Source organism: Oncorhynchus masou, chromosome 13 (genome assembly GCF_036934945.1).
Source record: "Oncorhynchus masou masou isolate Uvic2021 chromosome 13, UVic_Omas_1.1, whole genome shotgun sequence".
NCBI classification, from domain to species: domain Eukaryota; kingdom Metazoa; phylum Chordata; class Actinopteri; order Salmoniformes; family Salmonidae; genus Oncorhynchus; species Oncorhynchus masou.
Window position 1 is genome coordinate 38,399,434 of NC_088224.1, and position 14,929 is coordinate 38,414,362.

At 43.3% G+C, this 14,929-nt stretch overlaps 1 protein-coding gene across 2 annotated transcripts in view; it reads right to left on the bottom strand.

The window, feature by feature from the left end:
• LOC135552270 (voltage-dependent calcium channel gamma-7 subunit-like) overlaps nt 1–14,929 on the bottom strand; it is a 39,233-nt gene that overhangs the window by 11,701 nt on the left and 12,603 nt on the right. For both annotated transcript variants that reach the window (XM_064983792.1, XM_064983791.1), the window contains one exon: nt 354–443. In XM_064983792.1, coding sequence (XP_064839864.1) covers nt 354–443 — 90 coding nt within the window. The remainder of the gene's footprint in view (nt 1–353; nt 444–14,929) is intronic.

Sequence of the window (14,929 nt, forward strand, 5' to 3'; positions counted from 1 at the left end):
CTACAGGTTGTTATGCCTGCAGCCAGCTGTACAAAACAATACTCTGTAGTAATGATAATGTCCTTTGTCGTAACGTGTCAGGTCCCATTGTGGTCTATATAGTCCACTTTTGGCCCACAATGTTCTACGCCTTACAAGGTTTTCCCAAGTTTCCATATCTTGAATCATTTAAATAGTTGATAAATAAAGAAAAGGCAACTTCAGCAGTGTTCAACACAGGTTTTAAACGAATGAGGTTGGGAACCATTTTGCCTCACCATGTTTCCTGGATAGAGCCATAAGGTGCATAAAAGCAATGACACAATGACATGCAGGGGTTATTTTCCTGCACGTTTCTCGCTGTTGTCACTTACTTAGTATATTTGCAGTGTTTTCGGTCACGATGTCTATCTCAGCTTCAGTGGTGAAGTATTCCGATGCTACACATCTCCCCTTTTCAGGTCCTGAGAGAGACAGAGACAGATGAGCAAAAGAGACACTTGGGGTGGAATAGGGAGTAAGTCGTTAACCTGGAATTTGGACAGGGAGCGGGACACCTAATCAGAGTGGCACAGAGGTGAACAGTCGGTGAGGAAAGCCACATTCCACCTTGTGTACCAGGCACCAAAGCAAACAACGCCATTCTGCTGGAAGGCCACCAGTATAACTCTGGCTAAAGGAGCGTGTGTGTGTGTGTGTGTGTGTGTGTGTGTGTGTGTGTGTGTGTGTGTGTGTGTGTGTGTGTGTGTGTGTGTGTGTGTGTGTGTGTGTACATTCTTCCTTAAGCGTTCCTTTCAACTTTAGCCTACTGATGCCTCTGAGTCACGGGTAACAATCATCGTCTTACGTTAGATAGCGCGTCGATTCCGCCTGCACTGATCTGTCCAATAAAATGTATCATCGGACTGCAGTAACTACACGCTGGGACCACTACACGCTGCCCCCAATACACACCGCGACCATTGCCATTGAGCGTACTTGTAACAGTACAACCGCCATTAGCATTATGCCACTACATGCATTATGTCCAGTGGCGGCCGGTGCCGTTTAAGATGCGGGAGGACAATTTTTGTTTTTCATGAGCATGGCCTTATTTATATTACAGCATATTGGATGACTGTCATTCATATTCCACTCACCCAGTTCAGTGTAACAGTGATAGGTTTAGGCTACTACATGATAGATTTTCCCTCTGCCTATCATGAGGTTTCTACAATCTAGCCTATGAATGAAAGTTTACAATGTAGGTGCACACAAGTCGAGAGATAAATTTGAGGCAACAGGCATTGATAAATGGACAGGTCTACAGTTTAATTTTAAAATTTTTATTTCACCTTTATTTAACCAGGTAGGCTAGTTGAGAAAAAGTTCTCGTTTGCAACTGTGACCTGGCCAAGATAAAGCGTAGCAATTCGACACATACAACAACAGAGTTACACATGGAATAAACAAAACATACAGTCAATAATACACTAGAACAAAAGAAAACAAAAAGTCTACATAGTGAGTGCAAATGAGGTAAGTTAAGGAAATAAATAGGCCATGGTGGCGAAGTAATTACAATATAGCAATTAAACACTGGAATGGTAGATCGGCAGAAGATGAATGTGCAGGTAGAGATACTGGGGTGCAAAGGAGCAAAATAAATAAATACCAGTATGGGGATGAGATAGGTAGATAGATGGGCTATTTACAGATAGGCTAAGTACAGGTGCAGTGATCTGTAAAATGCTCTGACAGCTGGTGCTTAAAGCTAGTGAGGGAGATGTGAGTCTCCAGCTTCAGAGATTTTTGCAATTCGTTCCAGTCATGGGCAGCAAAGAACTGGAAGGAAAGACGACCAAAGAAGGAATTGGCTTTGGGGCTGACCAGTGAGATATACCTGCTGGAGCGCATGCTACGTGTGGGTGCTGCTATGGTGACCAGTGAGCTGAGATAAGGCGGGGCTTTACCTAGCAGAGACTTGTAGATAACCTGTAGCCAGTGGGTTTGGCGACGAGTATGAAGCGAGGGCCAACCAACGAGAGCGTACAGGTCGCAATGGTGGGTAGTGTATGGGGCTTTGGTGACAAAACGGATGGCACTGTGATAGACTGCATACAGTTTGTTGAGTAGAGTGTTGGAGGCTATTTTATAGATGACATCACCAAAGTCGAGGATCGGTAGGATGGTCAGTTTTACGAGGGTATGTTTGGCAGTATGTGTGAAGGATGCTTTGTTGACACATTCAATACCGCTACTCTAGCCTGCATCTTGCTGATTTTGGGTGTAATTGCCTATGATCACACGTAACACAGTTCACTTTCATAGCAGCCACGTTGTATTACTTCTCGCATTTAGGCGCTCTACTCCTCTCACCTTCTCTCTTCGCTTGTGGGATTCAACACACAACACATCAGCTGTATGTGACCAGGCAAAAAAACATTTCCAAGCCAAACCATATCATAACCCCTACTCACAGCCTACATCATTTTTACCATATTAGCTAAAGTAACATCATTGTCAACATAGCTAATAGAACTGACACGTTACAATCATGCACTAACGTTACAGTTACAGTGTACAGTCAGTAAGCAGTTTAGCACTTACACCGGCAGGCCAAGGTGGCATTAAATTAGTAAAACCAAAAGCTTAGCTTGATTTGGAAAAGTTCCAGTGTTGTGTTGGATAATCATAGCCAGCTAGCTAACATAGCATCCCTTGGTTTGAGCAGGGTGTTTGAGTAGGCTAAACTAGCTAGCTGTATTTGCTAACTAAGTAAGTGAAACTGATACCGATTTAAAATTTTTGTTTTATCTCTCTCTCTCCTCTCTTGCTTCTTCTTCATTTTGGAAGATGGTCCTCCCCTTCCTCCTCTGAGGATCCTCCACTGATTACGTCACTACATGCACACTAGCTAGTACACACTAGCTAGCTTGTACACATATCTGTCAGAACCAGACCCTATTGAACCAAACTCTCGCATGGCACTACTTGGTAGGTGTGGTGTGTAATCATTTGTCACTACACGCCATGCCCCACCTCCCTCTCTGATATGACCTAGGTAACATTGCCTAATGAATCCTATTTCACCCTAAAATTGGTCCGTAATATGTTTTTTTTTTCAGAGGAAGTCTTAATAGATCATTTGTACATCTTGCTAAGATGTTTGGTGCTTGACTTGACATTATTTCTGGAGTTGGACAATGTGTGCACAACAACTAACTTACAGTGCCTTGCGAAAGTATTCGGACCCCTTGAACTTTGCGACCTTTTGCCACATTTCAAGCTTCAAACATAAAGATATAAAACTGTATTTTTTTGTGAAGAATCAACAACAAGTGGGACACAATCATGAAGTGGAACGACATTTATTGGATATTTCAAACTTTTTTAACAAATCAAAAACTGAAAAATTGGGCGTGCAAAATTATTCAGCCCCCTTAAGTTAATACTTTGTAGCGCCACCTTTTGCTGCGATTACAGCTGTAAGTCGCTTGGGGTATGTCTCTATCAGTTTTGCACATCGAGAGACTGACATTTTTTCCCATTCCTCCTTGCAAAACAGCTCGAGCTCAGTGAGGTTGGATGGAGAGCATTTGTGAACAGCAGTTTTCAGTTCTTTCCACAGATTCTCGATTGGATTCAGGTCTGGACTTTGACTTGGCCATTCTAACACCTGGATATGTTTATTTTTGAACCATTCCATTGTAGATTTTGCTTTATGTTTTGGATCATTGTCTTGTTGGAAGACAAATCTCCGTCCCAGTCTCAGGTCTTTTGCAGACTCCATCAGGTTTTCTTCCAGAATGGTCCTGTATTTGGCTCCATCCATCTTCCCATCAATTTTAACCATCTTCCCTGTCCATGCGGAAGAAAAGCAAGCCCAAACCATGATGCTGCCACCACCATGTTTGACAGTGGAGATGGTGTGTTCAGGGTGATGAGCTGTGTTGCTTTTACGCCAAACATAACGTTTTGCATTGTTGCCAAAAAAATCAATTTTGGTTTCATTGGACCAGAGCACCTTCTTCCACATGTTTGGTGTGTCTCCCAGGTGGCTTGTGGCAAACTTTAAACAACACTTTTTATGGATATCTTTAAGAAATGGCTTTCTTCTTGCCACTCTTCCATAAAGGCCAGATTTGTGCAATATACGACTGATTGTTGTCCTATGGACAGAGTCTCCCACCTCAGCTGTAGATCTCTGCAGTTCATCCAGAGTGATCATGGGCCTCTTGGCTGCATCTCTGATCAGTCTTCTCCTTGTATGAGCTGAAAGTTTAGAGGGACGGCCAGGTCTTGGTAGCTTTGCAGTGGTCTGATACTCCTTCCATTTCAATATTATCGCTTGCACAGTGCTCCTTGGGATGTTTAAAGCTTGGGAAATCTTTTTGTATCCAAATCCGGCTTTAAACTTTTTCACAACAGTATCTCGGACCTGCCTGGTGTGTTCCTTGTTCTTCATGGTGCTCTCTGCGCTTTTAACGGACCTCTGAGACTATCACAGTGCAGGTGCATTTATATGGAGACTTGATTACACACAGGTGGATTGTATTTATCATCATTAGTCATTTAGGTCAACATTGGATCATTCAGAGATCCTCACTGAACTTCTGGAGAGAGTTTGCTGCACTGAAAGTAAAGGGGCTGAATAATTTTGCACGCATAATTTTTCAGTTTTTGATTTGTTAAAAAAGTTAGAAATATCCAATAAATGTCGTTCCACTTCATGATTGTGTCCCACTTGTTGTTGATTCTTCACAAAAAAATACAGTTTTATAACTTTATGTTTGAAGCCTGAAATGTGGCAAAAGGTCGCAAAGTTCAAGGGGGACGAATACTTTCGCAAGGCACTGTACATTTGTCCATGGCATTAGCTTGCTAACGTTGTTCGAAGCCAGTCACTTCGTATGAAAATAATAGGAAGCTAACCTAGTCCACACATTCAATGCTGAACAAACGCCTAAAGGTACCACGTTCATCTGTACAAACAATAGAACATAAGTATAAACACCATGGGATCCGTCATATTGCTCAGGAAGGAGACGCATTCTGTCTCCTAGAGATGAACGGAGGAAACAGGTACAAAAGTATCTATATCCACAGTTAAACAAGTCCTATATCGACATAACCTGAAAGGCTGCTCAGCCAGGAAGAAGCCACTGCTCCAAAACTGCCATAAAAAAAAGCCAGACTACGGTTTGCAACTGCACATGGGGACAAAGATCGTACTTTTTGGAGAAATGTCCTCTGGTCTGATGAAACAAAAATAGAACTGTTTGACCATAATGACCATTGTTATGTTTGGAAGAAAAAGGGGGAGGCTTTCAAGCCGAAGAACACCATCCCAATCGTGAAGCACGGGGTGGCAGCATCATGTTGTGTGGGTGCTTTGCTGCAAGAGCGACTGGTGCACTTAACAAAATATATGGCATCATGAGGTAGGAAAATTATGTGGATATATTGAAGCAACATCTCAAGACATCAGTCAGGAAGTTAAAGCTTGGTCGCAAATGGGTCTTCCAAATGGACAATGACCCAAAGTTGTAATGACAATGACCCAAAGCATACTTCCAAAGTTGTGGCAAAATGGCTTAAGGACCACAAAGTCAAGGTATTGGAGTAGCCTTCACAAAGCCATGACCTCAATCCTATAGAAAATGTGTGGGCAGAACTGAAAAAGCTTGTGTGAGCAAGGAGGTCTACAAACCTGACTCAGTTACACCAGCTCTGTCAGGAGGAATGGGCCAAAATTCACCCAATTTATTGTGGGAAGCTTGTGGAAGGATAACCAAAATGTTTGACCCAAGTTTAACAATTTAAAGGCAATGTGTATGTTAACCTCTGACCCACTGGGAATGTGATGAAGAAAATAAAGGCTGAAATACTTTTATTCTGACATTTCACATTCTTAAAATCAAGTGGTGATCGTAACTGACCTGAGACAGGGAATATTTCTTCAATGATTAAATGTCAGGAATTGTTAAAAACTAAGTTTATTAAATGTTTTTGGCTAAGGTGTATGTAAACTTCCGACTTCAACTCTACGTATTTAGTTGGTGCTGTATATTAACTAATATACATGAAAACTTGAAAAAGTATTTGTTAGTATAGAATTGTACAATTTATGCTCCCTGCATATAAAAACCACGAAGACCGATGGAACCTCCGACTGCAAAATCATAATTTCTATGACTCAGGCGGAACATATTACTTGTAGCCTACTGTATTTGTTTTATTTTACCTTTATTTAACCAGGCAAGTCAGTTAAGAACAAACTCTTGTTTTCAATGACGGCCTAGGAAAAGTGGGTTAACTGCCTGTTCAGGGGCAGAACGACAGATTTGTACCTTGTCAGCTCGGGGATTTGAACTTGCAACCTTTCGGTTACTAGTCCAACACTCTAACCACTGCCGCCCTGTACATTTTAAACTGGTGTGCACTTTTTTTAATGGAAAACAATGACAACATTGATTCTAAGATCAGGAAATAAGCAAAATCCACAATCCACCCCTCCAAAGAAATCCACGATCGGATCCAATGCGAAGCGTCACATTTCAGTTCAGCCCGCACTCGGCAAATCCCCCCCCCCCCAGAGCCACAGAATGGCCGAATTACCGCAGCGTGCAGCCCCCACAACGGGCAGCCAGCCCCAACATATTCAATTTTCCGTTCCTAAAATCTGCAGTCAATCCAGTGTAGGGAATATCTTCATGATGCCCTTAGCCCTGTAGTCACCAACCTTTTCTGACGTAAGCATATGCAACATTAACCTATTAAAGACAGTTGTGTAACAATGAGGTTTGTGCAGTAGGCTATAAGTTTAGTGCATTATCACTTCATATGGTCTATTCTTGAATTGCCCCGCCAATGTTCTTCTCAGACCATTTATATATATATATGATCACACTTGTAAAATATCAATTGTTTCTTTACTGGACTGATGGTGCCTACATCTGTTGGTTAGTCTCAGTACAGAGAGAGAGAGAGAGAGAGCGAGAGAGAGCGAGAGAGAGGCAGAGAACTCCACTGAGTGCTGCTGATTGACTAAAAATGGGACACCGTCTTCGAGCTGATGGCAAAACTCGAGTCGCACTTCATTATTTCTGACACATGCACCAATTCATGGTGTTACTCGTCTGACCGGAGAACGTGAAATACTCCTCGATATTAAATAGACACAAGACGCTAACAATAAAAACGCAAGTCAATCAATATACGTTGTATCGCGAGTGGATAGGGAGAGGGTGTTTTATGGCTTATAAAAGTATTCAATTAGTGCTTAATTTGAGCCGGATCCTGGCACTTCTCCGTTTTGGACTGTTTTGTCCAGAAGCTATTTGTTCCGATCCGTGGCATGAAAAATAATTGTCACTTTTTGTCATGTAAAAATCAAAGTTCTTTCAAGTTGCCTCTTCATTAATTCTCCTGCCCCCACACAAAAAAAAACGTAATGTTAAAAAGTAGATTTCTGCACAGGCATTGTAACCTACTGTAGGCCTATGTGTGAGACCAGCGCGTGGCTGTGATTGTGTTATAGAAGCGTGCCTGTATCTCTTACATAACTAAAATGAGATTCACTTTCTATGATCTCAACTTCTCTGCCCTGATAGACATGAGCCTGTATCTCTCATCCTCCAGCGTTGACATCACCATGTATTTCCTCTCAAAGCGCTTCATGATGACGTAAGTGAGTGACGTAAGAAATCATAGAATCAAGGACCTGCAGCACCCCTAATAAATTGAAATACATTTGCCAAAGTTATAGAATAACTTCTGTCTGTTCAGAAAGTAATGGAATCATCCAGAATAGCCTACTACACCACGAGAAGGACTATAATTTAGCCACAGAGGATAAATAGCGTCCTTTAAAAATAGCCTAGCTGTGGATTGTAGTCCAATAACAAGGAATAGCATACAGTCGGGAACGTGCGGCATATCTGTCAGTGACACAAACAGCATGCAGACAAAACCATTTCAAATACAATCAAGGGAAAACACAGGTTGGAAAGCAAAAAGGCTACTGCTGAAAAGAGAAGACTATGCTGTAGGCTACCAAAAGATTTGATCAACTTCCAGATATTATTATACAAAGTAAAACAAGAAGCGAGGCTTTTGGCATGCGCGCATCGGCCATCAACCGCGAGTGAGCTGCGCATCATTGGGTAAATCAGTGAAACTGGCATTTTTAGGACTAAAATGTCCTCCTCGTATTGTAGCCTACAATATGTCTCCACACACCTAGGCCTAGGCTTTTGATAGATTCAAGACAAGGTCGTTTTTATTGATGCCAGTTTTTCAGTGTCAAAGAGGCCTGCCATCTCGATCATTTGTGCGGTATTAAAAAAGATTCCGCCAAAGATTCTGCTAAATGATGTAGAATTGCATGAAATACATTTCTAAAATGCCACATTTTTCCCAGACCCCATGTGTGCAACTTCTGTAAGTGCCTCTACTCTACTAGTGTAACGGATGTGAAACGGCTAGCTTAGTTAGCGGTGCGCGCTAAATAGCGTTTCAATCGGTGACGTCACTTGCTCTGAGACCTTGACGTAGTAGTTCCCCTTGCTCTGCAAGGGCCCCGGCTTTTTTGTGGAGCGATGGGTAACGACGCTTCGAGGGTGACTGTTGTTGATGTGTGCAGAGGGTCCCTGGTTCGTGCCCGGGTATGGGCGAGGGGACGGTTTAAAATTATACTGTTACACTGGCACTACGCAAATGCGACCATATGCATGCAATGCTGATGGTACCTCAGAACTCCCCCTGTCGAGCTCTATTTTGGATCCGGCACCTCTCAATTAGCAAATTATGCTCTGTTGTACGGATAAAAATGTTAGATTATCAGATACTCAACAAGGTCTGATTTCATTATTACGGAAACAGGACCCAAGTGGTAAATACTGTTTAAAGATCCAGTCCATCTAAAAAAATGGAGGACCCTTACACTTCAGTGTTGTGATGCAAAAGTTCTAACAAAGTTCATAGCGCTTAGAATTAAAAAGGATTTGTAGGATATTATTCATCCTAATCAGTCAGGTTTTCTCCATGGATGATACATTGGAGATAATAGAGATAACTGGAAACAATAGAACAGTATGACAAATCCGTCAAACCAGTTATGGTATTCGTAGCTGACTTTGAAAAGGCTTTTGCTAAAGTATGACTGGAATGTATATTAAATGCCTGGAATATTTCCATATTGGAGAATCTCTTATACAATGGGTTACCATTATATATAGAAACCTTAGGTGTAAAATAGTTTTAAAAAATGGCTACTTCTCAGTAATTTTTAAACTGTCAAGAGGAGTAAAACAATGTTGTCCACTATCGCATATCTACCTATTAGGGCCATCGAAGTGTTACCTATTACAATCAGATCCAACAATAATATCATGGGCCTAGAAACCCAGGGATTATAAACAAAGGCGCCATTGTAAGCTGATGATTCATGTTTTCTTTTAAATCCACAATTTGCACCCTTCCACATCCTCATAGATGATCTAGATACTTTTTCTAACCTCTCTGGATCACAAAAAAAATACACCTTTTACATTACCGTGTACTTTACCAACACAACGGTCTGACGGTAAAGCAGACTTACTCGGTTTTCATATCCCGAAAGAAAGAAGTGATCTCATTACAATATGTTTTAATAGAAAGTTAACAAACATAGATTAAATATTGAAGCATTGGACCTCTCACTGAAGGCTTCCATCATTCAAAATGTATACTTACATTAGCAGATTAGTAAGAATGTCTCACCCCATGTTCAAGAATATCCTTTTCCCCTTTATTCACTTTGGGTATTTGAAAAAAAATAGCAAAAGTATCGCTATTTTTTAAACAAACCATAGAAAGTTGGTTGCAATTTCAATTTAATCCACCAGAAACGTCAGAACAAATATTCCAACAAATGTTATGGTTAAACTCAAATATACTAATTGATTAAAAAATATAAAAATAAAAATTGGTCTAATCTTTGTAAATTTTATCATAAATAGGACTGGTGGAGTTATGTCACACACACATCTAACAAAAATATATGGAAATGTCTGCTTTTCTCAAAATTACAACCAATTGCAGCATTACCGAAAAAATTGAAGAGGCAAGAGGAAGGGGGAGAAAGTAAGGAACTTGTCTGTCGGCCATGCATTAAAGACCAAAATTGTCTAAAGACATTTTTGATAAATAAAAAAGTATTCTAGTTTCATTTAAGGACCCAAAAAATTGACAGCTGTGCCATATAGATTGCTAAATAGTTGGGGAAATTATTAAAACCACTGTTTTAATCATGGTAAGGCAACAGGAAACATGACCGAATACAAACAGTGTAGCTATTCCCTCCGCAAGGCAATCAAACAAGCTAAGCGTCAGTATAGAGACAAAGTAGAGTCGCATTTCAATGGCTCAGACACGAGACATATGTGGCAGGGTCTACAGTCAATCATGGATTACAAAAATAAAACCAGCCCCGTCGCGGACACCGACATATTGCTCCCTGACAAACTAAACAACTTCTTTGCTCACTTTGAGGACAATACAGTGCCACTGACACAGCCCGCTACCTAAACCTGTGGGCTCTCCTTCACCGCAGCCAACGTGAGTAAAACATTTAAACTTGTTAATACTCGCAAGGCTGCCGGCCCAGACGGCTGGCTGGTGTGTTTACGGACATATTCAATCAATTCCTATCCCAGTCTGCTGTTCCCACATGCTTCAAGAGGGCCACCATTGTTCCTCTTCCCAAGAAAGCTAAGGTAACTGAGCTAAACGACTATCGCGCCGTAGCACTCACTTACGTCATCATGAAGTGCTATGAGAGACTCGTCAAGGATCATATCACCTCCATCCTACCTGACACCCTAGACCTACTCCAATTTGCTTACCGCCCCAATATGTCCACAGACGACGCAATCGCAATCACACTGCACACTGCCCTAACCCATCTGGAAAAGAGGAATACCAATGTAAGAATGCTGTTCATTGATTACAGCTCAGCATTTAAAACCATAGTACCCTCCAAACTCGTCATTAAGCTCGAGACCCTGTGTCTCGACCCTGCCCTGTGCAACTGGGTCCTGGACTTTCTGACGGGCCGCCCCGATGTGGTGAGGGTAGGAAACAACATCTCCACCCTGCTGATCCTCAACACTGGAGCCCCACAATGGTGCGTTCTCAGCCCTCTCCTGTACTCCCTGTTCACCCAGGACTGCATGGCCAAGCACGCCTCCAACTCAATCATCAAGTTTTCAGACGACACTACAGTGGTAGGCTTGATTACTAACAACGACGAGACGGCCAACAGGGAGGAGGTGAGGGCCCTCGGAGTGTGGTGTCAGGAGGCTGAAGAAATTTGGCTTGTCACCAAAAACCCTGACAAACATTTACAGATGCACAATCGAGAGCATCCTGTCGACCTGTATCACCACCTGGCACGGCAACTGCTCCGCCCACAACTGTAAGGCGCTCCAGAGGGTAGTGAGGTCTGCACAACGCATCACCGGGTGTAAACTACCTATCCTCCAGGACACCTACACCACCTGATGTCACTAGAAGGCCAAAAAGTTCATCAAGGACAACAACCACCCGAGCCACTGCCTGTTCAACCCGCTAATGTCACTCCCTGACCTTAGAGAGCCTTTTTATGTCTCTATTTGGTTTGGCCAGGGTGTGATTTGGGTGGGCATTCTATGTTCTGTTTTCTATGTTTTTGTATTTCTATGTTTTGGCCGGGTATGGTTCTCAATCAGGGACAGCTGTCTATCGTTGTCTCTGATTGGGTATCATACTTAAGCAGCCTTTTTCCCTTTTGTATTTGTGGGAAGTTATCTTTGTTAGTGGCACTATAGCCCTTGTAAGCGTCACGGTCGTTTCTTTGTTCTTGTTTTGTTGGCGACATTTACAAAATAAAAGTAACGTACGCTCACCACGCTGCACCTTGGTCTACTTCTTCAGATGGTCGTGACAGCTATCATCCAGAAGGCGAGGCCAGTACAGGTGGATCAAAGCTGGGACTGAGAGACTAAAAAACAGCTTCTATCTCAAGGCCATCAGACTGTTAAACAGCCCTCACCAACATTGAGTGGCTGCTGCCAACATACTGACTAAAATCTCTATACACTTTTCTAATTAAAAATTGGATGTAATAAATGTATCACTAGTCACTTTAAACAATTCCACTTTATATAATGTTTACATACCCTACATTACTCATCTCATATGTATATACTGTACTCTATACCATCTACTGCATCTTCCCTATGCCGCATGGCCATCGCTCATCCATATATTTATATGTACATATTCTTATTCACCCCCTTATATTGTGTGTATAAGGTAGTTGTTGTGAAATTGGTAGATTACTTGGTAGATATTACTGCACGGTCGGCACTAGAAGCATTTCCCTACATTCGCATTAATTAACATCTGCTAACCATGTGTATGTGACCTTTTTATTATTATTATTAGTTTTTTGACACTAGGGTTAGGGGAAAATAATAAAGGGAAATATATTACGAAAAAGGTATATATATATTTATAAACAATGATATTGGGGATTGGAAATTATGCAGACAATTAAGCTGATGTGTCAGGATTTGGCCAGGGTTGTTCCGGGTTTTGGTCAGTAGATGTCCCCATTGTGCTTTTTGTCCCTATGTTTTTCCCTTGATCCCCATTATTATTTGCACCTGTGTCTCGTTTTCCCCTGATTGTATTTAAACCCTTTGTTTCCCTCAGTTCTGTGCTCTGTGTTTGTATGTTAGCACCCTGCCCTAGTGTTCTGTGTGCTCTTGTCGATTCCGGGTGAAGTTCTTGTGGTATTCTGTTTTTTGTTTTTGTTTATTTTTGGTGAGTTTCTTTTGAGGTCTTTTTGTGTTTTTCCTACCACCTTTTGGATTTGCCATTTTTTGTATTTTAGGATTTTTCTTTATTAAATACACCGTCTTAAGTACTGCTGTGTCTGCCTCATCTTCTGGGTTCTGCTGACTATTCGTGGCTCAGTTGGTTAAGTGACTGTTTCTCACTCCGGAGACCCAGGTTCGAAACCGGGTCCTGACAGAAACACAGAGCCAAAAATGAACCCAGAGGCAGCCAGTTCCCAGGAACTTTTTGCCACGCTGTCCCACCACCAGGAGACTGTCCAACGCCACGAAGCCGTCCTGGTTCAGCAAGAGGCCTTAATGGCTAGACATTCTCATCTTCTGTCGGAGATGCTGACTTCCATAAAGCAGATATCTGATCGACTTACCCCGGCAACGGTTCCCGTCCCAGTACCTCAGGTTCACGTACCCATGGCAGTTAACCCCCTGGCTGAACCTTGTCTTCCACCTCCCCAACGGTTCTCAGGTGATCCAAGTGCTTGTAAAGGCTTTCTCACTCAATGTTCTCTCTCCTTTGAGCTGCAACCTTCGTCGTTTCCCACCGACCGGTCTAAGATCGCATATATCATTACCCTGCTGTCGGAAAAAGCCCTGGCCTGGGCTACTGCTGTGTGGGATGCCCATAGTTCCTGCTGTGCCAGCTACTCTGCCTTTGCTGAGGAATTCAAACGAGTGTTTCAAGGCCCAAGCAGTGGTTCTGACTCAGTCAAACAGCTCCTGACTCTCCATCAAGGTTGGCGCAGCGTGACGGACTATGCCATCCAGTTCCGCACGGTGGCAGCAGCGAGTGGCTGGAACAACGAGGCGCTCACGGTGTGCTTTCTGAAAGGCCTTTCCGACACTATCCAAGATGAACTGGCCACTCGGGAACCACCGGACAATCTCGAGTCCCTGATCAAGTTGGCCTCACGCATTGACCAGCGTCTGAGAGAGAGAACTCAACCGTAGACCTCTAGCCCCTATCAGTCCCAGCTCCGAGTCCCCACCTTTATCATCGCTGGCTCCACCGGAACCCATGCAGATTGGACGCATCTCCCAGGCTGAGAGAGACCGCCGGATGAGGAGCGACGCTGTCTATATTGCGGCAAACCGGGCCATTTCCGTTCCACGTGTCCCGGGCTCCAGGGAAACGCTCTGTCCTGTACAGACCGGGGGAACTGTAACGGGAAACATAACCTCCTCCCATCCGTCCAACTCCCGTCTGCTCATTCCAGTCACCCTCTCCTGGGACAACCACAAGCTTCACCTTCAAGCCTTGGTAGACTCTGGAGCCGCAGGTAACTTCATGGATGGTGTCTGGGCGAAGGAGAATGGCGTTCCCTCTGAACCTCTAAGTGACCCCATGAGGGTTACTACATTGGATGGAAGCCCTTTGGGATCTGGACTTGTCACTCATGTCACTACCTCCTTGAGACTTTCAGTTTCACAACACCAGGAATTGATGAACTTTCATTTGATCTCCTGTTCCGAGTTCCCTCTCGTCCTTGGATACCCCTGGCTTCACAGCCATAACCCTCACATCGACTGGTCTGTGGGCACTATCAAGCAGTGGGGTCCTACGTGCCAAGCTACTTGTATTTTCCAGAATTCCCGAGTTCTACTCCCGAGTCTTTAGAATCCATCGACCTGACCCGAGTTCCCGAGTGTTACCATGACCTCAAACTGGTGTTTAGCAAACAGAGGGCCACCATGCTACCACCCCATAGATCTTACGATTGCCCCATCGACCTGTTTCCGGGCACTTGCCCCCAGGGGTCGGATCTTTTCCCTATCTCCACCCGAACGAGCTGCTATGGATACCTACATCAAGGACTCTCTGGAAGCAGGCCTCATGCGTCCATCAACCTCTCCGGCGGGAGCAGGGTTTTTCTTTGTGGCCAAGAAAGACGGTGGATTACGTCCTTGCATCGACTACCGGGGACTCAATGACATAACCGTCCGTAACCGTTACCCGCTACCCCTTATGGCCACAGCCTTCGAGCTGCTCCAGGAAGCAGTTGTTTTCACTAAGCTTGACCTGCGGAACGCATACCATCTTGTGCGGATCAGACCTGGTGACGAGTGGAAGACCGCTTTCAACACGCCTA